The following is a 23,884-nucleotide window of genomic DNA, read 5'->3' as shown; positions in this document are numbered from 1 at the left end:
CCCCACACTATAGAGGGATATGCTGTTTCATATGTAATGTCTGAGATTTACAACCACTTTAAAAACTTAGCTCTTAACATTGGCATATGGTAGATATCAAATGTACCTACCCGCCCATCCTGAGTTTCTGTCACTTCTGTCCCATCATCCACATAATAGGTTACTGTAAACTGTTTCGCCAGCAATTCTCTAAAAAAAAAAAAAAAAAAAAAAAAATTATATATTATTAAGTCAAATGCTTGAAATAAATGGTTAATAAAATAGGATGTTAAGGCAGACCACAGTTAAAAAAAAAAATCCAAGGCAAAAAGGCACTGAACCTACTACACAGAAATGCACAGCAGCCAGCTTTTGAATAGTGGCAGTACTGTATAAAATGCAAAAGGCTCAATTCATAGAGCTAACAAAGCAGAAAAAGGATTATTGTCTAAAAAAGTGACAGTTGTTTTTAGCTGTGACCAATGAGATTTGAATCTATGGTCAGATGACATATTTTTAAATTTGAACCTATATGGTAAACTAAAACTGCCATTATTTTAACAAAGAGTGCAGCAATGCCCAGTATCTACTTGTTTGCTTCAATGAGAAAATGGCTTTTACCATATAGGCAAGACTTTACTGGACTCCACTCCCCATCCAAACTAAGTGGGAATGAACGAATGTGCACTGCCTGCTATTGTATTCTGACAGCTGGCACCCACAGCTGTCGCAATACTCCATCAGTGCCTGCATCTGTGCTTCGGATAAAGGTAGCAGAAAAGAAAACGGTTACTCCTTTTACTGAAAACAACCATGCGAGTCAACCTTTAAGTGTGCTTTAATAAACATGCTGTGCTAAAGGCAAACCAAAGGTGGTACCTGCACAGACCTGGGATGGCAAACCAAAGGTGGTACCTGCACAGACCTGGGATAAGCATATATAAAGCACACCCAGGTTTTAAAGGTCCCCATAGAATACTGTGACACAGTTTGTGTAAACTTATGAGCCAGAGCTTTTGGGAACTTTTAATTGTTTTTAAAGCCTAACTAAAAGGCAAAACTTGTTTTCTAGTTTTAAATAAGTGGAGAGAGATTAGACAACTGCCATTTTTTTTACTGCTGTCTAAGCTCACTTTAGTCTGCATTCACACTACAGCGTTTTGAATCACGGGCAGATTTGTGTGAATGACAAATTGCGGAACTCGCATTCATTTGAATGGCACCTCAAATCATGGTGGGGGTTTGCCGCGATTGTCGTGCGATAAAACGCGCTGCAATCATGGCAATCCGCATGAAGGTTAGCATGTCGCCCAAATGTAGCGCCTGAACTTTTTTTGGGCAACATGCTTCCCGCGATGCGGATTGCCATGATTGCAGTGTGTTTTAATTGTGTGACCAATCCTGCACCACGATCTGAGGTGTCATTCAAATGAATGGCATCTCAAATGCGAGTTTCGCAATTTGTCATTCACACATAGGCACTTTCAAATCATGGGCAGCTTTGCGATTTAAAACGCTGTAGTGTGAATGCAGCCTTAGGGAGTTTCACTCTCTATTTGCCATGTTTACCATTATCATCAAAAGTAAAAGAAAACCTTACATTTTGGGTTGGTCCCAGAACAGTAATAAAGGGGGAATCTTCTAATGGGCACACTAGTTCTGGTGACAACCAAAGATTTCCTTACTTGTACTAATTTCCTCTCACTTCCTGCTGTGGCTATGGGACAGGAAATGAATGTCTAACGGCACACCGATGGCAGAAAAAAACCTGACAGTGGTGATAACCCTCCCTCACTCTATCCAAAATGAAAAAAGTTTAGCCTAGGTTCACATTGCAGCGTTTTGACATGTCAAATCGCATGCCAAGTTGCCGGCAAAGGTACTGTCCAAATCGGTGCGATGCAGACTTTGCAGCGCTGCACCGATTACCAAAAGTAGTTCTTGTACTACTTTTGGCAGCCTTGGGGTGCGATCTGTATAGACATTTGTGCAGAAACCCACACAGATGTCTCTGAAATCACCTACCCCGACCCCCCGCCTGCCGGGTATGAAATCGTGAGAGTTTGACCGAACTCGCTGTTATCATTGTGAACCTAGGCTTAAACTTTAATTCAATTTAAAGTGCTATAGACAAGATAAAAACCTAACACATCCACGGAAAAGTAAGAAACCATTTAGATGGCCAAATAGCAAATGCCAGGGGCGGTCGTTGGCAAGAATCAGTGGATTCTTACTGGCAGTTTTAAACACTGCCTGCATACACTGTGTGCTAACAGCTGCAGCTATCAGATCTGTACTCTGTACAAACCCATTGCCAGCGCCACCATAGTTTGTATGTAACCACTCATCTGAGCGATACATGCAAACACAGTTTCCAAATGATCCAAGACACAGACAGCAGGGTTTGTGCAAGGATTTTTGACACCCTAGATGAAACCTCATTTTGACGCCCCCCACTTGGCCCCACCCCTTTCCCCTGCCCATGTAAACCCCACCTTTTTAATGAAGCACCCATTTTTATATAAGTTCTGGGAATGGCAAAGAAAGTATCAGTGGTGTGTGGTGCAACCTTTCTCAGTAGCAGTGGTTGCTATTTACCTTTACGTTACCAAAAGACAGCTGATCAGAAGTCAGCACAGTTCTGTATCTGACAACTCTGAAGGAGGCACTGCGAGAAAGCTATTAACCAAAAGCAGCAGCCTGCAGGTAATGGAATACAGACCATAACATATAACTAATCCCCCCCCCCAAGAAAAGGAAAAACACAAAAATGAAACTTTCAAGTACGCGTAAAGCCGAGACATTTTTTACTTTAATGCATTCCCTGCAATAAGATAAAAATTGCCCACACATCTCCCTAAATACTTACCTATTTCTATTTCAATCCAGCACTGTGCCCATCTGCAGTGGTGCTCTCCTCGCTCTCTCCCCTCACAGAACATGGAGCCATTGGCTCCTGCTGCTGTCAATCAAATGTTGTGAGAAGGGAGTGAGGGAACCATGCTGTTTGTGTCTATAGGGGCCCAGAGAGAAGAAAGGAGAGCCAAGAGCGCTGGTGGGGGACCCCAGAAGAAGAGGACCGTTTGTTTTTTTGGTTTTAATTATTGATTTCAACCACTTTCAACAAGAGGGGCAATAACCAAACCAATTATTTTAATACCTGTTTTTTAGCAGCTTCAGTGTGTAGTTCTTTCCTTCCATGGTTAGTGTGTATTGAGCATGTTCTGGATACAGTTTCTGTAAACAACAACAATTAACAACAATTATACCAATATATCAATGACTCACTAGTACAATAACACGCTAATCTTGTATTATTATTATTTTTTTACCTTAACTTGTATTATTATTATTTTTTTACCTTAATGCATTCCCTAGGTAAAAAGCATTTAGATAGTAATAGCCACCCACTCACCCCACCTGCTTACACTTAACCTGAGCCCTCACTAGATCCAGCACTGTGCCCGTCTGTTGTGGCGCTCACAGGCTTTGTTGAAGCAGTGGAAGTCATTGGCTCCTGCTGCTGTCACTCAAATCCTGTAACAAGAGAGTGGCCCAAGCCGCTCTGTGTAAGTCTTTGAATGCAGACAGCGTGGCTCGGGATTGGGCCCACAGGTGTGCCACAATAGAAAATGGCTACCTGGGTTGGCACACTGACAAGTGAAGGAGCCAGGAGTGCCAGCGGTAGACCCCAGAAGAGGAGGGTTGGGGCTGTTTTGTGCAATTCTATTGCACCAAGCATGTGTATAAACCTGTTTTTATATTAAACTGTATATTCACTTTAATTATGTGCCAGCAAAGCAAAATTAAAAGAAGGAATGAGCCTCTGCAAAGCTGTCTATTATGCAATAAGAATTGTGAAAGATTTTATCTGTGTCATTTTAAAGTGAATGTTCAGTTGACATTTTTCATTTAAGCTGTGGATAGCGTGAGAAAGGGTTAAAACTCCTGTCTGGTTCTTACTGCTATCCCAGACTAGAGAGACTGCTAGAGAGATTTCGCTTGCTGTTGTCATAGTTTTCACTAGACAGGAAGTGAGGTCAATGGTCACTATACAGGAAGTGAGGTCATAGTTTTCACTAGACCGGAAGTTATGTCAAAGGTCACCATACAGGAAGTGAGGTCACAGTTTTCACTAGACCGGAAGTGAGGTCAAAGGCCACTATACAGGAAGTGGGGTCATAATTTTCATTAGACTGGAAGTGAGGTCAAATCTGTAACAAGCACACAGACAACAATGAAAATCTATCTTCTTTCTGCCTGTGTTGCTGTTGGAGATTTTCCCACATTTTCTGTCTGGTGGGATCGTTATCACCGGCACAGTAAGTGAGGGAAACACTTCAGCCTTGTTCACACAGACTTCAGCTTGTATAACAATGTGCACAGCGAGGATTTACAAAACATTTACAGAGCTTTTGGCAAGTTTTGTGGAAGCTTTTAGGGCTTGTTTACATTTATGTTGCCTTCTGAAGAGCGATCAGAAGTGGCTCTTCAGAGGGCATGTGACAAGTGGTGAGAAGATGTTATGTCGTTCCTCACCACATATTTTAACCCTATTAAAAACCCACACCACCATGTCATAATCATGTGCATTGCATTGCTAGTAACCCACAATGTGATAGCTTTTTGCTGAGACAGGTCCTCTTTACTGACACAGCAGGGGTCTAATATAACCCTGTTGTCTCCCTTGCCCTCCACTGTGGCTAACATAGCCAAGGAGAGTGACAAAGTCGGAAGTAACGTAACACACAGTGCTTCCATGTTCATTCAAAATATAGCAGCAGAGCACACTATATGCCAAAAAGACTCTTGTGCATGAAGCCAAAAAGTAAATATAAACCCTTACTGATATTGTGCCAAAGTACAAACCTTTCCTAACCTATCCACAATAAAAATAAAAAAAAATTGATTTGGTTGGACAATTCGCATTTATTACAATAAAATACTTTTTTTCCTTTTATTGTATCTCAGTACTATTGATTACCTACAACCTATTTGCAGCCACTTCCTGTCTACATACACTGCACTGCTGGTTGTATGACATTTTTCAGTTCATGTTCCCGATGGTGACAATAGTGGACCGTGCCTGCAAAATGTGTGTTGACATGGCCACTTGTAGTCTCCATAGAATGCTCATATGACAAGGCAGGACACAATTGGGGGACAGGGTGTTATCATATAACAGGAAGCGGCAAAACAAATCGTTTAATGGCAGGATCATTATATATCAATTTATTGACAGCAGCAGATTTACAAATAGTAAAAATTACTTTTAAAATGACATTAACATTGTATTGCTTATTTGAAATTAAAGTAATTGGTTTACTTAAAAGCCCTCTATATCCAGGGGGAGGGGCATATAATATTTCACACTATATATTATCCTACTCATTGTCCTTACTTAGGAGCACCATGAAGTTTAAAGCTTACGTTTGTCATCTGTGACATGTTCAAGTAAAGAAATGTACATTTTCATGGTGAGTAATAAGGACATATGAACAGACATCTTACATTATGTTCTAGCTGGATACCCCCCTCCTCTACCATGTGAGTCAAAGTCCCAAGAAATTGCAGATATCTCAGCTCATGAAAAATAGCTCTGTGTATTCTACGTTGGAGGGGGCTGAGCCAGATCAGAGTGGGAACTTTGCCTCCAAGGATGGTTTATGAGTTGAGTTCCTGGATAGCCACATAAATTTGTCCTGTCATTCTCCCAACACACAGAGTTCACTGACCGACCATTTTTTACATTAACCTTTTCAGTACCACTTACATACGTCCTGCACACTCGCATGTACATTTAAAGTTAAAGATTAGAGCTGCACAAATCTGGCTAAAAAAAGAATCACTATTTTTTCGCTTAGAATAAAGATCACGATTCTCGCGGTGTAACATTATCTTTCACATTACACAAAAAAACTAGACTAACTTTAAAGTTTAGTTTTTGTTTTTAATTCACTGTATTTTTTATTTTTTTTATGCGTTTTGAAAGACTGCTGCCAAATACAGTGTGACATAAAATATTGCAACAACCGCCATTTTATTCTCTAGGTCTCTGGACTTGTTACATAGAATCGGGGGAAGTGCTTTTTTAAGATGGGGGGGGGGGAGTAGAATCACGATTTTGATTCTTTAACGATTAATTGTGCAGCTCTATTACAGATGTTGATTGGTATAATATCTGATCAATTGAAAATCCATAGCGATGAGCTGTATCAGTTTATGTATGACTACCTACCTGCAGCCCATGCAAATCCCGCTTTGAAAGAACTTGGTGCAACCTTTGTGGAATCACGGTCTCATACGTCTTCACATGGGGAAGTTGTACCATTTCCGAAGAACCTAGAGAGGAAAAACGTGAAACCAAAATGAAGGGCAAATCTCACAATCAATAAAAGATCTATGCATCAGTATATTCTGCTATTGTATTTCATATAGTATTCCAATGCAACTATCATCCAAGGAGGTTCAACGTACATCGACTAAATTGGTGATATTTAGGCAAAATCCCGGTTTACACAGACATGGAACAAAATGGAGACACTGCATTCTGGGATTGTAAACTCTCATAAGTACTTAATCCTATTCAACTAAGGCCCAGTACACATGAGCTGAATGCTGGCAGCATCGGCCAAATCAATAGAAACCGGCCGAAATTCAGCCCGTGTGTACGGCAGCCAGGGCATCTTTAAGGCAGGGCAAAAGGGGCAGCTGCCCTGGGCCCTGTCATTGTTGTGGGGCCCAAAGCAGCTGCCTCATACTTGCCAAATATACCAGTTTAATTTCCCTTGTCTCTTGAAGTTTTAGTCCTGTACTGTGTCCCGATATCTCAGTGTGAAGTGCTGGTACTAATGCTGCCCAGCTCTGCCCTATGGTTGTGTACAGATGACTCACCTGCAGACCTTGTATTTACATGTAAATAATCAGCATTCATATGTAAATAGCGGCGGCATTACTAAATAAATAGCTATCTGGTCAGCGGCTCATGATATGGTGGTTGAGCACTTTTATCTGTGTGTGGAGTCACTGTGGTGTTATTGGAGGACTGATTTACATGGACTATTGGTCTACTAATATTACAGGCATACCCAACTTTTAAGTACACAATGGGGTTTATTTACTAAAGCTGGAAAGTGCAAAATCAGGCTCACTTCTGCATAGAAACCAGTGAGCTTCTAGCCTCATCTTGTTCAATTAAGCTTTGGTAATAAAACCTGGAAGCTCACTGGTTTCTATGCAGAAGTGAGCCTGATTTTGCACTTTCCAACTTTAGTATTGTGTACTTAAAAGTGAGGTATGCCTGTAATACACATATTTTATATTGGCGCAGCTCTCCCCTTCATTTTTTCTGTACATTTATGTGTTTATCCCACATTTGAGCTGCTGCCTGTGTCGCTTTTCAATATTTAACATTTATAGTCTAGCACAGTTTTTTTATTTTTCTATTACATATTCCTGATATTTGCCTGCTGTACCATGTACTTGTACGAAAAAGTATCCTGTTTTCTTTTAATTGCTTCCTTTGTGTGAAATCCCTGGTGCATCTGCCAGTTCCTCTGTTCTCCTATTAAAAACTGACCACACTAGGCATGAGAGCACAGCATGATCAGTTCTCTAGCTGTGCTGGCAACTCCTCCAATGGTCAGACTTGTCCTGACACCTCCCTTCCAGCACAGCCATTTACTGGGAAGTTCAGTGTGCTGTTGCTTCTCCACCCTCCCAGCTGAGAACAGAGGGAATATGATCACTTAAAAATAGTTTTAAAAAAGGGTGGGAGTATTTATAATTTTTTTTATATCTATACAGAAATATTTTGCCTTTCGTTTCTATTTTAAACTGAATGGGTTGTTTTAAAAGGTGATCATTTTACAATCGCTAAACTGCAATCTATTAAATTTTTGGTTTTGGATACATTTTAACAAGTACCAACAACACAACTTTTGTATATGTTCGGCTAGGTTCACGCATGTTTGGCTGCGGTTTGCAGTCCGGGGTCCGGTGAGGTTCACTGGTTCAGGTGCGATTCGGGTGCAAATTTTTACTTGAATTCGCACCTGAACCGGACTCAAAATCACACAGGACTCTTTTCAAAAATGAACTGCTGTCTACCGGATATTCACATAACGTGAACCAGACTAGCCTTCAATGGAGACAGTTCGCACATATCTGGGGAGACAGTAGTAGGTTTTTGAAAAGAACCCTGTGCGATTTTGAGTCTGGTTCAGGTGTAAATTCAAGTAAAAATTTGCACCTGAATCGCACCTGAACCGGACTCAAAATCGCACAGGACTCTTTTCAAAAACAAACCGCTGTCGCCGCGGATATGTGTGACGTCTCCATTGAAATCTAGTCTGGTTCACATGTTATGCAAATCAGATGCGGTTCAAAACGCATCCAATTTGTATATAAGCATGTGAACCGAGCCTTCAGAAAAGAAGAACATGAGATGAATTCACATTTTTATACATATTGAAGCAAAAAAAAGAAGCAGTTTCTTATTTTTTGCCACCACAGTCCCCCCTCCCCCGCAGATTATGAATGAACAGAGCAGATGCCTTGAGGATGGAAATCAGCCCTAATGAAATTCTCTCGATTTTATATCTCAGCCTCAATATGTCCACACCATGCAGAAACATATTGTACTTTCTCTAGCTGTCTATCAGAATTGTAAATGTATCTTTAGCAACATTATAAATGAAATATGGAGTCCTTTGGTTCTTAGGCCTTTCACTATGTAGATCTGGAACAGTTATTATTTAGCTACACCTTTTTGTTGGATTCAAGGAGTTAAGCCTCATTCACACAGAGGGAGACTGTTGGTTCACTCTGTATCACTCTGTGAAAAGCAATCCACTGTGGATCACTTTTCAGAGGGTGGTAAACACTGAGGTCAATGCAAAAGACGCCTTAGGCTTAATGTACAACGGACGTTTTAAAACCTCTCCTGAATGATGGAACTTGACAGCTAGTAACCGACGTTTAAAAACATCCGTTGTGCCACGTTTACATGCTGCGTTTAGAAGCGTTTCTTGCAAATGGTCAGAAATATATCTCCATTAAAAACTCCTATACAATAAAATAAAATGCAAGTTACCGCATTTACAAGCTGATACAGGCGTTTGGCATTTCAAATGCCTCTGAACATCCGTCCTGAACGTATTTTTTATTTTTTTTGCCTTCCAAAAAAAGCTTCTAAACACAACTTCCTAGAAACGACTATAAACGTCAATGTGTACATGTACTGATAAGATAACACGGAGGAGAGTTCAGGGGCAGCTGAAAAAAATGCCCAACTGCCCCTAAACGCCCGTTTACCAGCAGCGGTGTACATGAAGGCCTCATGCACACTGGACGTTAAAATAACGTAATAAAAATGCCAGTAGCTTTGCAGTGAGTTTTTCAAAAAAAATTTAACGTTTTTGCAATAGCGTTTATTCGTTTTGTTTTTTTGGTGATTTTTCATGTTAGAATTTTTTTTGCGTTTTGTTAATAAACGCTAGTGAGATGCGTTTTTGAGCATTTAGCAGCGTTTTTTTTACGTTAGAGCTTTTTTACAGCTGAAAAACTCCTCTCAGAACCCACTTGTTTTGGGGTTTTTTTTAAGCCAAAAAACGCACCCAGCCAAAAACTGCTGATAACAGCCTATGGGGGTTATTTACTAATGGAAAATCCACTTTGCACTACAAGTGGACTTGGAAGTACGCTGCAGATCCGAGGGGGACATGCGAGGAAAATAAAAAACAGCACTTTAGCTTGCACATCATTGGATGATAAAATCAGCAGAGCTTCCCCTCATTTCAGATCTTCCCCTTAGATTTAAAGCAACTGCACTTCCAAGTGCACTTGCTGTGCAAAGTGGATTTGCCTTTTGTAAATAACCCCCAGTGTGCATGGACACATAGGATAACATGATGGGGAGCTGCGCAAATACCGTGTAACATAAAAAGTTGTAATGATCACCTTTTTATTCCCTAGGGTGTCTGTTGAAACAATATATATATATATATATATATATATATATATATATATATATATATATATATATATATATATATATATATATATATATATATAATGTTTGGGAGTTCCGAGTAATTTTCTAGCAAAACAAATGACGATTTTTACATGTAGGAGAGAAGTGTCAGAATTGGCCTGGCTGCCAAGGGTTTAATTACCATAAGTAATATACAAATAATTATTATATATTCTGTTAATTTAAGGTAATTTACTATATTTTCAAAAACTGTACTCAAGCAGGTGGCTTAAAGGGGTTTTAAACCCTCTTTTTTTCAAAATAACAAACATATAACATATCTACTTGCACAGTGTGGCACCGATGATCGTCTTGTGGGTCCCCCAGTGGCACTTGCGGCTCCTCCCTACAGCAGGAAACCCACTAGGAGAAGCGCTCTTCCTGGGGGTTACCATGCGGGCCCGCTCCTGAGTCCAGCATTTGCGTCCATAGACAAAGAATGCCGGACACAGCGTCATTGGATTTAAATTAGAGAAGTAGGATGTGCTGCCATCAACCTATCCAATAAAGAGCCCAGACCCCAGCCAGAGAGGGTGTGCACGTCTCCAGCGTGGGAACAAACGGGCTCAGGTGAGTAAAACGGGGGGAGGGGGGGCTGGTCAGTAACAGAAGTCTTTTCACCTTAATGCATAGGTTGTCTTTTAGACACATGCCCCTTCTATGACACTGAAGTGAGAGGCTTGCCTCCACTGCAGCATTTTTTATTGGACAGCTTGGGCAAATGGTGCTTTACCATTGGTCCAAGTCTCCAAGCTGTCCATTGAGCTCAGTGCCTCTGACAAGAAGTGAGGAGAGGCAGCTCATCCTCTCAATCTGCTGCAAACAGTGTGTCAGCTTGTATTTAAATTGTTCACTCTGTATGTAGCTTCTGACAGGCTGCGCAAGGAGCCCCATATCTCTGGAACCATAGATGATAGGAGCCAGTGGTGGGCTAGGACTTCAGCTACCCACCCCTCAAATGTGGGGTCTCTGTGACCCCAGGTTGCTGTGCTATGACCCTCGAAGTTCGATTGTTTTTTCTCACTTGCCTCCCCTGACTGCACGTCCCTGATATGCAATGCTTAAGAGGACTGCCAAACTGCAGACCTATTAGAGCAGTGGTCATCAACCCTGTCCTCAGGGCCTACTAACAGACCAGGTTTGCCATGGGGAGATGCATGTATTGCCATGGGGAGATGCAGACTAGAATACCGAATTTACTGAGCAGAAAATGATATCACCTGTGATGTATTTCAGTTATCTTGCAAACTTGGCCTGTTAGTGGGCCCTGAGGACAGGGTTGATGACCACTGTATTAGAGGAACTGATGATTAAAGGGCATGCTACATTTTTGGACTGGGGATATGGTGCAGCAGACAATACGAAACGGAGAGTATGTTACATGAAGCTAATAGATATCAGTGCTATTACCCTACTCAATGTTCTCATTACAGACTGCTGATGTCTGAGATCCACACATCATAAATAAAAGGCAGATAAGCTGCAGTTTTATCGCCCATCTAAAGCTATACTATACAGCTGGAGAGGTCTTTTCACATGCCATCAAAATGATGAGTCGCAGCCATGCCAACTTTAACACATGTTGAATTGACATTCACGAAGGTGGCCTTAGGGCTCATTTACATAGGTAGATCTATGTGAACGAGCCCTAAGGCTAAACTCACACTTGCAAAAAAATTCTAATGCTGATACTAATGCAAACCAATGTGTCTACAAACATTAATGTGCATCTTTTAAATATTTAAGTTGCAATTGAAAGAACGTACTCTGACACCCTCCAAGTGAGTTTTTTTTTTTTGGGGGGGGGTTCCACTTCATAGAGAATCCATAAATGCGTCTTAAACATGTGGAACCATAGAGATTAATGCGTGGAGTTGACACGTTTCAACTCATCCCAGATTCATCAGGTAGGTTCATTTTTACTACACAGTGATGCAAAGCAAAGCAAACGCTACATGTTTTTCAAATGTGAACAGTTCTGTCCACTGTACATATTATTCACTATAGGCTGCTGTATTAGGCGTTCAGGGGAGCGGTTAAAAAGCGCCCAAATGCCTGCTTCTAATGCCAGTGTGAACAGGGCCTAAGAAAGGTTATTCCCAGAGTTCAGCTTGGAAAACTCCTATGTAGACAAGTCAGCTGCAATTAATGTTCTCTATACCCAAGTCACTTCTACAAAATGTGTCTTCAATTAGCTCTTCTTGCATTACAGTAAAATGGAGTAAGGGAATCCAGCATCCCTCTAGTTTACTTTGGACACTGTAAAGGGAGTGGTGTACTGGAAGGTAATCATATTAAGGCAAGAGGATGACGAAGGCAAGGTTAGCAGGGAAATGGAAGGAAGAGACAAATGGGGGTGGGGGAGAGCTGGAGAGACCATAAAAGAGGAAGAGAAGAATAGTGCAAGGACAAGGAGAACTACATAGAGAAGATAAGGATGCATTCCAATACATTGAGTACATTTAAGAAGAATAGGCGACATTTATCAATCTTGTCTCGCCCATTGCATCCAGTAAACAGTCTCAAAGCACAATTCAATCGCATATTGCGACTAATTTAATATCGTAATTCCAATACCAGAATCATTAGCAGACACAAACCAAATGCACCGTCGCAACTCAAAAAAGTGATAACACTACTTCCAACATTTTGAAACTGGAAGGTAACAATTTTAATGGCAAAGTAACTTACGGTACTTGCAATTCTTATGCTGAAATAGCGCAGAAGTCGCAAAAAGCATCAACAATGCCTTATAATCCATGTGCATGAAAGAATGCCTATCATCAGAAAAACCATTGAACACGCTCACCAGGGCAAACGCTGGTGCAAAGAAGTGTTGACGTTTACAAGACCACGGCCACGTATGTGGCACGTGTGGCTCCCCAGCCACGGTAAAGTGCCATAGGCTTCTAATACAGTCCGTGTGCATGAACGCTAATACATCTGTAGCTAAAATGGGTGAGAGATTGGAGGCACAGAGACATCATATCTACATAAAACAAAGAAATACAGAACATCATGACAAATAACAAACCTAAGAAGGAAGTTAGCATTGCCCAATATTTTATAGGAGACAAAGGGAACAGAAGACAACTGGATACTCCAAACCACTCCCTGAACACTGGAAGGGAACACAACGGGAGAGTATTCATTTATTCATTGGATAGGAATGTATACTGATGGTTTCAGCACACTTCTTAATCTATTGCTTCTGAAGCAAGATGCAGAGCAACAGCAACAGTTTAAAGCATATCATTCTTTTTTTTTTTTTCATACACATACATACATATACACACACACTATATGTAAACATAGATTGTTATATTTAGTCTAGTTGGAAAACAAAAGACACAAATCTATAGTTCAAGCAGTAGAATAAAATAAATAAATAGAAAACCTCAGTTCCTTCAGAAAAAGGTAAAAAAAAAAAAAAAAAAAAAACAAACAAACAAACAAACGATTAAAAAAAAAAAAACTAAAAGTAAAACTAAATAAATAAATAAAAGTATGTTCCAATTTGCTGGGGAAAATAAAAATCCTTCCTGATCCCCCAGAGAGGCAATTGGATATTTCCAGGATGAACAATATCTGCCGACAAATGTTAAACAATATCTATCTAACTATATATATATATATATACACTGTATGTGTTGTGCAGTAAAAATATATATATATATTTTGTTGTACGGTACAGTACATACAGTATATATACACAAAATATACTGTATGTACTGTACAGTAAAAAAATATATATTTTTACTGTACAGTACATACAGTATATTTAATATCTATATATAGATAGGTATATAGATATACTGTACAGTAAAAAAAATATATATATATATATATATATATATATATATATATATATATATATCTATATAGATTGTATATATATATATAGAGAGAGATCTATATAGATTATATATATATATATATATATATATATATATATATATATATATATATATATATATATATATATATATATATATATATAGAGAGAGAGAGAGAGAGAGAGAGAGAGAGAGAGAGAGAGAGAGAGAGATCTATATAGATTGTGTATCTATATATATATATGGTTTGTTTTTTACTGTACAGTCTCTCTCTTTGTAACACACAGATCTATGATCGGGAGCACTTCTGTTTGTTCCTATATGTAATCCTATACATCCTCGCAATCGCAGAGAATCCATACATAAATCAATAAGTACAAAAGTAATAGAAATGTAATATAATAAAGCAGCAATCTGCCACATCCTGTGGCCGAATCACACCGAGAGGTGAATGCTCAGCATAGAAGTGATAATAATAAGATGCTCCATGGCTGATCGCACAACCCATGCAGTGTATTCCAATGGCAATATAAAGTTTCCTTTGGCCCCATAGAGATGAACTCACCCAGCAGAGCCCCCAGCGCCCATATACGCGCCCACAGACACACCATGTACTCCTCCATCCTCCCCGCCGCTCGCAGCCTCTCCGCACTCCGCACACATGGACCACAGCCTATATCTGGACTCATTTGCATACAAGCATATGTTAATAATGGCTGCCTCTGATTGAACGGCGAAACGCGGAGCCCCGCCCCGAGTGAGTCATGAGCCTATTGAGTCATCATTAGAGGAAATGAGGATCGGACAGGATTGGTGTCACCGGCTGTATAGAGAAGTGGCCGGGAGTGGCGACATCCCTGTCATCAGAGTCTTGTACACTTGTGTATTCCACTTTACTATTCATCATCTTCTGATCAGGCTGCATTTACCGAAATCGGATATACACAATATATAGTAAAGCACGTACTTCCTCCATTTATTATTAGTGTAAACCCTTCTCTTCCAGAGGATTCCAGGGGTCCCACATACACTGACCACCAATGTAGAGGGCCAAATCTCCCCTGATCACCAATAAAACAACACAATTCTATTGCTAGGTGTATGATATATTGCTCTTTGAAATTTTGTAACATTTTTAATATGTATTATTCTTCTTTTTTTTTTCTTTTAAAAAATATAAAATTTTAATAAAAAATTGTCAATTATAAAAAAAGTTAAAAAAAAAAAAACAATTCTCCTCTATCCACCAATGGAAGGGGCACACTTCTCTACTGATCACCATTGGAGGGGAGCAGAGCCAGATTAAGAACATCATGGGCCTGGTGCTGAGGATTTTGGTGGGGCCTTTTATAAACAATAAATAACTAAAAATGCAAACAATTTTTTGTTATAACAAATTAAATGAGAGAGAGAGATGGGGATGAAAGAGGTGTGAGGGGTAAGGCAGGGAGGATGGGAGAGAAAGGGGGGGATGAGAGAGAGAGGATGCACATGAGCATGTGTGGGAATGACATCAACGCAGCCTGGCCAAGGCAAGTGACTGAAGGCACAGAACCCAGAAGGGAGACCGGGTGAAGATGGAAGTGCCCGGGCCCCGCCGGATTGATCACAGCACAGCATTGGAGGGCTCAGTCTAACAATTTAGGTGTGCCTTAACCACTTTCAGACCGGACCATTTTGCTGGTAAATGACCAGAGGTCTTTTTACAATTTGGCACTGCGCTGCTTTAACTGGTAATTGCGCGGTCATGCAATGTTGTACCCAAACAAAATTTGCGTCCTTTTCTTCCCACAAATAGAGCTTTCTTTTGATGGTATTTGATTGCCTCTGCGATTTTTATTTTTTGCGATATAAATGGAAAAAGACCGCAAATTTTGAAAAAAAATTTTATTTTCTACTTTTTGTTATTAGAAAAATCCAATAAACTCAATTTTAGTCATACATTTAGGCCAAAATGTATTCAGCCACGTCTTTGGTAAAAAAAAAAGTCAATAACTGTATATTTATTGGTTTGCGCAAAAGTTGTCACATCTACAAACTAAGGTACGTTTTCTGGAATTTACGCAGCTTTTAGTTTACGACTGCCTATCTCATTTCTTGAGGTGCTAAAATGGTAGGGCAGTACAAAACCCCCCCAAATGACCCCATTTTGGAAAGTAGACCACCTAAGGAAATTGATAAGTGGCATGTTGAGCCCATTGAATATTTTATTTTTTTGCCTCAAGCGATTGAATAATGACATTTTTTCACAAAGTTGGCACTAAATGATATATTGCTCACACATGCCATGGGCATATGTGAAATGACACCCCAAAATAAATTCTGCTGCTTCTCCTGAGTACGGGGATACCACATATGTGGGATTTTTTGGGAGCCTAGCCGCGTACGGGGCCCCGAAACCAAGAACCGCCTTCAGGTTTTCTAAGGGCATAAATATTTGACTTCACTCCTCACTACCTATTACAGTTTTGAAGGCCATAAAATGCCAAGATGGCACAAAACCCCCACAAATGACCCCATTTTAGAAAGTAGACACCCCAAGCTATTTGCTGAGAGGCATGTTGAGTCCATGGAATATTTTATATTTTGCCACAAGTTGCGGGAAAATTACAAACTTTTTTTTTTTATTTATTTTTTTCACAAAGTTGTCACTAAATGATATATTGCTCACGCATGCCATGGGCATATGTGAAATGACACCCCAAAATAAATTCTGCTGCTTCTCCTGAGTACGGGGATACCACATATGTGGGACTTTTTGGGAGCCTAGCCGCGTACGGGGCCCCGAAAACCAAGCACCGCCTTCAGGCTTTCTAAGGGCGTTACAGTTTTGAAGGCCATAAAATGCCAAGATGGCACAAACGCCCCCCAAATGACCCCATTTTGGAAAGTAGACACCCCTAAATTTAGGGGTACACTAGTGAGACTAGGTAATAAATGGCAGGTGCCCTGAAACTATAAAAAAATAACTAACCAACCAGCGTCACCTGTAACCGTTATATGGTGATCACTGGTGAAAGGGTTAACTAGGGGGCAATCAGGGGGCTTTATGCGGTAGTATATGGGGGTCCCTGGCGCTATAAAAAGCTGCGGCAAACCTAAATACCTACCTGCCTAACTAGCGTCACCTGTGACACTAATACAGCGATCAGAAAAACGATCGCTTATTAGGCTGGGTTCACACTGGAGCGATGCAGGAACGCCACAAATCCGCGGCGGGTTCCCGCATCGCATGCCTCCCGGCGGCAGTTCACACTGCCCTATGCGAACTGCTGGGAGTGTCAGTGAAATGTTAATGACACCCCCAGATCAGTTCGCATATCGCAGTGCGATCTGCAAACTCGGATCGCATGGTGTGAACACCCATGCAATCCGATTCTGCTGCGGACCAAAAAAAGGGTCCCGTGCGAGTTTGCGGCGGGTGCGACACGAATTCAGCCATACTATCTGTATGGCTGAACTCGAATCGCACAGAGATCGGATGTGATTTGCACTGCAGTGCGGTGCGAATCACATCCGTTCTCAAACCGCTGCAATGTGAACCCAGCCTTAGTGACACTGGCGACGGGGGGTGATCACGGGCTTAAACCTTTATTGGGGGGGTTAGGGGGGTACCTTAGAACTAAAGGGGGCTAACCCTAACTGCCCTAACAGTTATTACAGTCACAAATGACACCAATGCAAAAAAAAAAAATGCAATTGGTGTCACTGTGACTGGGGGGGGGGGCAGGGGTAATTGGGGGGGTGATCGGGGGGTAAAGGGGGGGTGTGAGTGTGCCTGGCATGTTCTACTGTACGTGTGGTGTGTTGGTGCAACTCACCGATCCTCTCTCCTCGGTGCCGAAACGAAAAATACCGACACGGAGGAGAGATTACATCACTTCCTCTCCTGTGAGGAGAGGAAGTGATGTCACGGAGCATTTCTATTTGTCGGGAGCGATCGCGAGGGGGTGGCCATGAATGAATGGCCGCCCCCTCATCCCGGATCGCTCCCGAACGAATGCCGACCGCCGCAGGCACCGCGGGGGGGGCCCGATCGGGCCCCCCACCCGCGGGAAGGCAGGGACTTATATATACGCCCATATGCCTGCCCGTGCCATTCTGCCGACGTATATCGTCGTGCGGCGGTCGGCAAGTGGTTAATGTGCTAATATGCTGGGCATACTTGTACATTATGGCATAACCTACCCAAGGGCCTCTAAAAAGTAGTAATGTTAGAAAAGTTTACTACCGCTTTAATATCACAGGAGCCTCTCTCTACTGACCCTGTGGCCCTTGGGCAGTGCCTAAGTGCATAGTTGTCAACATTTCAAAAATAGTTTTAGGGACGTTTTTTTTTACAAGCGCTATATTTAGAGTAGCTGACATCCCCTATGTTCCTCTATACATCACAATAGTAATTACAAAATTAAATAAGTACTAATAATGGGGCAGAACAAATATGAGGACTGTGAGATTTCCTTTAGTTGAACAAACAAAAGTGAGTCCATTCTAGAGCTGGTAACATTGAGGATATTCAGTATCATTTTAAAGAACAGTTTTTGTGGGTAAGAGGCATAGGGGAGGAGTATGGATGGTATACAAGTGGGAAGTATGTGCAGGTGAGGGAGAGGAATGTTGAGGGTCTAACAGTGGGCACTATGTACATGAGAGGAGTGCAGAGGGTATGGCAGAAGGCACTATGTACAGAAGAGGAGTGTGAAGGGTATGACAGTGGGCAGTATGCACAGCAGAGGAGTGTAGAGGGTATGACATTGGGCACTAAGTATAAGAGAAGAGTGTGGAGGGTATGACAGTGAGCCATATGTACAGGAGTGTGGAGGGTATGACAGTGGGCACTATGTACAGGAGAGAAGTGTGGAGAGTAGGACAGTAGGCAGTAATTACAGGAGAGGAGTGTGGAGGGAGGGTATGACGGTGGGCACTATGTATAAGAGAGGAGTATGGAGGGTATGACAGTGAGTAGTATGTACAGGAGAGGAGTGTGGAGGGTATGACAGTGGGCACTATGTATAGGAGAGGAGTGTGGAGGGTATGACAGTGGGCACTATGTATAGGAGAGGAGTGTGCAGGGTACGACAGTGGGCACTATGTACAGGAGAGAAGTGTGTAGGATATGACAGCGGCATTATGTATAGGAGAGAAGTGTGGAGGGTATGACAGTGAGCAGTATGTACAGGAGAGAAGTGTGGAGAGTATGACAGTGAGCAGTATGTACAGGAGAGAAGTGTGGAGAGTATGACAGTGCGCACTATGTATAGGAGAGGAGGATGAAGTAATCTGGGAAGGAAAAATTTAAAAGGTTTGTGGAAGGATGTTTAGGGACTGCGTAGTGGTTAAGCGGGCCATACATGGATTGAAATTACACTAATTAAGCAGAGACCAGCCATAGTCGATCTATGTATGGGCTAGCTGGTTTTACACAAGTCAACCTATTAACCAACTTGAGTACAACCAGCCTGTCAGGTTTTCCCCAAAACAATCAGTGCTGCCAGCTATAGTTAGCAACACTAATCATTGTATTCACTGGCAGAACACAATAACACTGCGGGAGTGATTGCCCCATTCACAGGTCAGCAGGTGAGAGGGTGTGTGGGGACAGGCTGGGGAGAGATACTAGTCAGTCCCTGGGTAGGCACTGGTTAGTATCAGAGCCAGATACACACAGGTTACATACACCACGATCGTTAGAGCGAGAGCAATAATTCTAGCACTAGACCTCCTCTAACTCTAAACATGTAACCTGTAAAAAAATGTAAAGCATCGCTTAGTACACAACAAAAAATCGTCCTAACTTTAGTGTTTTTTTTATGAATGAAACAGTTTCTTGCCAAAAAAAACGTTTGAAAAATTGCTGCGCAAAGTGTAACATAAAAAGTTGCAAAGACCACCATTTTATTCCATAGGGTGTCTGCTAAAACAATATATAATGCTTGATTTTTACATGTAGGAGAGAAGTCTCAGAATGGGCCTGGGTGGCAATTGGTTAATTATCATAAGTAATATACAAATAATTATTATAAGCACTGTGAGGTCATCCTCTCAGTCTGCTGCTGAGTGTTCCAGCTTGTATTTATACTGGCTGCTCTGTATGTAGCTTCTGACAGGCTGTGCAAGGAGCCCCGTATCTCCGGAACCATAGATGATAGCAGCCCCATATTTTAACCAGTGCTGGAGTGGGTCTTTAGCTACATCCCCCCCCCCCAAAAAAAAATATGGTGTCTCTGTGACTCCTGATCGCCGAGCTACAATTCTCGAAGTCAATCTTTTTTTTTTTTTTGGAATTTTTTTTTTTTTTTTTTTTTTGGGCAAATGGGCCTATCTTGAGAAAGGGGCCTGGAGCTGCAGCTCCAATAGCCCCTATGTTAATCCGGCCCTGGAGGGGAGTGATACACTCATCACCAATGTAAAGAGGCACATTTCCACAGATAACTAATATAATGAGGCTCTTTTCCATGGATCATTAAAGCAGAGTATTTTTTTTTTTATAATCAGACGCCTCTAAACCTATAAAAAAAAATTGGGAGGATTTTTTTTTTTTTTTTTTTTTTTTAGATTTACCATAATCTCCCTGTTGCTATGTAATCCTCTTAATCTGCCACTTCCTGTTCCGCGGAGCTCTTCGTCACTTCCTCCCTTGCCTGTGCGCCTGCGAAATGATGTGTCGTCATTTCCCAGGAGTCTGTGGGCAGTACTGTGATCAAAAATCGCATTATTTCCTGACAGGAAAGGACGCGATTTAGAGCGTATCACAGCGCCGAGATGTGTTTATCTATGTTGCCATAACAACGGGGCGGGACCTTCCTCCGTCGCCACCTGTTATGGCAACTTTAGAAACAATCGGCGCCACGGCCGCTGGTGAATCGCGCATACGCGAGATCGAGAGGCACATGCTGGTTACCCAACATGCACCCCTCCTCAGCTTATGCCGGAAGAGTTCACATGCCCACAATCACGATGGCAATGACCACACCAGGAGGAACAAACTTGTGAGTGTTAAAATGACATCTTAGCAATATCCATTATTAACCACTACAATACAGGGCACTTTCACCCCCTTCCTTCCCAGCCCAATTTTCAGCTTTCAGCGCTCTAGCGCTTTCAGTGACAATTGCGCGGTCATGCTACACTATACCCAAATGAAATTGTTATCATTTTGTTCGCACAAATAGAGCTTTATTTTGGTGTTATTTATTCACGACTCCGTTTTTTTTTTTTTGCGATATAAGCGCAAAAATAGCGGAAATTTGGAAAAAAAACAATATTTTCTTTTTTCTATTTGAAAAGAAATCCAATAAAATCAAATTTTGTCATAAATTTAAGCCAAAATGTATTCTGCTACATGTTTTTGGTAAAAAAAATTCCGTTAAGTGTATAATAATTGGTTTGTGTGATCACGGACATATGTACGCAAATGATCATGTACATATGTGTGCAGGTGATCACGTACATATGTGTGCAGATAATCATTGGGACATGTGATTTTAGTGGGACATATGTGGGGGACATGTTTTTATTATTAGGGACATGTGTTTTTATTATTTGGGGACATGTATGTTTTGGGGACATGTGTGTTTTGGGGACATATGTGGGGACTGTGTTTGTACTGTGTGGTGTGTTGTGTGTTTACACTACACTGATGATCAGTGAGTAAAAAGCTGTAAAAAGCAGCCCATACTCACTGATCATCAGCCGGCTGCAGCGTTCTGCTCTCCTCTCCTCAGCGGTGACTTCCGTGTGAGGAGAGGAGAGCCGATTGCCTAGCAACCGGCTGTTTGTTTACATCACATGACGGCCGTGATTGGACACGGCCGTCATGTGATCAGGAGGGCCAATCACAGAGCCCTCCTGCCGATCTGAGATGTGCCGTGTCCGGGTGACACGAGCACATCGGGATCGCGCCGCTGCGCGGGCGCGCGCGCGCGCGATCCCGCTACTCCTGAAGGACGTTCCTGAACGTCCTATCAGGAGTAGACGGCTCCCACCCGGCCGTATATATGCATTGGCCTGGTGGGAAGTGGTTAACAATGTATAATCACCTTCTGGTAACCCCTGCAAAAAAAAATCTGAGTCTTTCTATCAATTTGTTCTTGTTTATGATTGTTGATTACTTGCATCTCTCTCCTTTCCACAGAATATTTTGTAAGCTCCCGAAGAAGCATTCAAATTGCGAAACGTGTAGAGATTTTCTTGTGCATTACAACATGATTACAGGATTTGATCTGTACTAATGTTATGCATCTATCTAACTAGAGAAATTCAGTGAGCGGTCTGCCTTTTATCTGCAAGATTTTTGTATAAAAAAAAATGTGTGTTTTGTAATATTTGTTAAATAAAAAAACTTTGTATATACTGTTTATAATTGGTGCCTATAAAGTCCACTCTTGTTGTCCCTTTATTTAAAACTATTGTTCAGGACGTGGCACTGCTTTATTTTTTGGAGTCCTACAGTGTCATCCTGTGTTGGAGTTTTGAAAAACTTGTTAATTCAACAATGTATAATCATTTTTTTTTTTATTTGACCACTTAAACCCCCTTCCTAACCAGACCAATTTTCAGCTTTCGGTGCTCTCACACTTTTAATGACAATTACTCATTCATGCAACACTGTACCCAAATGAAATTTTTGTCCTTTTTTTCACACAAATAGAGTTTTTCTTTTGGTGGTATTTAATCACCGCTGAGTTTTTTATTTTTTGTGCTATTAATCAAAAAAAGACTGAAAATTCGGTAAAAAAAATAAATAAAAATCTTCGTTTCTTTTAAAATTTATTGCAGAGTATTGGCAGAGTATTGCAATGTTGCAGAGTATTGCAATGTTGCAGAGTATTGGCAGAGTATTGCACAGTGTTGCAGAGTATGGGCAGAGTACTGCAGATTATTGTCATTGAGCTGCGCTGCGGGCACTACACATCCAGCCCACAGCACTACAGCAATCTCTCCCCCTCTCCCCTCGCACTGTACCAATCGCTTGTTTATCATTTGATCATTTGACGGAGCGATCAAGTGGTAAACAGCCACTATCAGCGGCCATTTTTTGTGATGTTCCCGGGTGCGCGCCCCAGGGGGCGGCGAGAGCAAGGTTCTGGGAGGACGTCCATGGACACCCTCCCAGAATAAGTTGACGGCGCTGTAGCCGTCTTTCGGCTATGGCTCGGTTGGCATGTGGTTAATAATGAATTATGCTAGGATCAATAAAAAATAAATAAATAATGTTTCTGGAACACTGCTTTAATGTAGGGGGCAATTCTCCATCACTAATGGAAAAATGCAATTCTGCTCTGGTCACCATTGTAGGTGAGTACTACACATCATCAATATAATGTATGCACTTTTCTACTATTCATCAATGTGAGGTGGAAATTGTCAGCTGATCACCATTGAAGGGAAAGACTACACTGATCACCAAGTCACTGATCTCCAACATAGGAAGACACTTTACATTAGACATGTGCGATTCGTTTCGTAACTAATTGAAATTCGGACAAATTTTGCATCGTTCGAACATTCGTATGCATCCGAATGTCTGAAGAAAAAAATAACGAATTTAAACTAATACGAAAGAAATTGTAATGAAAATAATAAATGAATTTGGCATGATTCATTAATTCGTTAAAGGTCTAATGAAACAAACAGTCAACTCGGAGTAAATCTTACAGTCCAATCAGCTGATTCATTGGGGTTTATGTACTAAAACTGCAGAGGGCAAAATCAGGTGCAGCTGTGGATGGTAGCCAATCAGCTTCTAACTTCAGCTTGTTCAATTAAACTTTGACAAAGAAACCTGGAAGATGATTGGTTTCTATACAGATCTGCACCTGATTTTGTACTCTTCAGCTTTAGTAAATCAACCTCATTGTGTGCTGGAGGTTGGATTACTGGCAATGTGTGTTGTATTGTATTTGAGCAGAGGAGAAAAGATATTGTCATTGTGTGTGTTAATGGGTTCAATAAACAAAACGACTTTCCAAACTACGAATCAGTATCACAAATATATACATACATAAATAACATTTTTTTTTACATTAAACAATAA

At 41.1% G+C, this 23,884-nt stretch overlaps 1 protein-coding gene across 1 annotated transcript in view; it reads right to left on the bottom strand.

Moving 5' to 3' along the window:
• ADAM8 (ADAM metallopeptidase domain 8) overlaps positions 1-14,550 on the bottom strand; it is a 48,635-nt gene extending 34,085 nt beyond the window's left edge. Inside the window, exons 1-4 of the mRNA XM_077454862.1 lie at positions 14,414-14,550; positions 6,218-6,321; positions 3,140-3,216; positions 111-189 (exon numbers count right to left, since the gene is read on the bottom strand). Coding sequence (XP_077310988.1) covers positions 111-189; positions 3,140-3,216; positions 6,218-6,321; positions 14,414-14,543 — 390 coding nt within the window. The 5' untranslated portion in view covers positions 14,544-14,550. The remainder of the gene's footprint in view (positions 1-110; positions 190-3,139; positions 3,217-6,217; positions 6,322-14,413) is intronic.
• Between the last annotated feature and the right edge of the window lie 9,334 nt (positions 14,551-23,884).

The sequence above is a fragment of the Lithobates pipiens genome, unplaced genomic scaffold (assembly GCF_037356315.1).
Source record: "Lithobates pipiens isolate NorthernLeopardFrog02 unplaced genomic scaffold, aLitPip1_a1.2 Scaffold_25, whole genome shotgun sequence".
Lineage (NCBI taxonomy): Eukaryota > Metazoa > Chordata > Amphibia > Anura > Ranidae > Lithobates > Lithobates pipiens.
The sequence above is the reverse complement of the archived record's forward strand: the minus strand, read 5'-3'. Positions and strand labels throughout refer to the sequence as shown.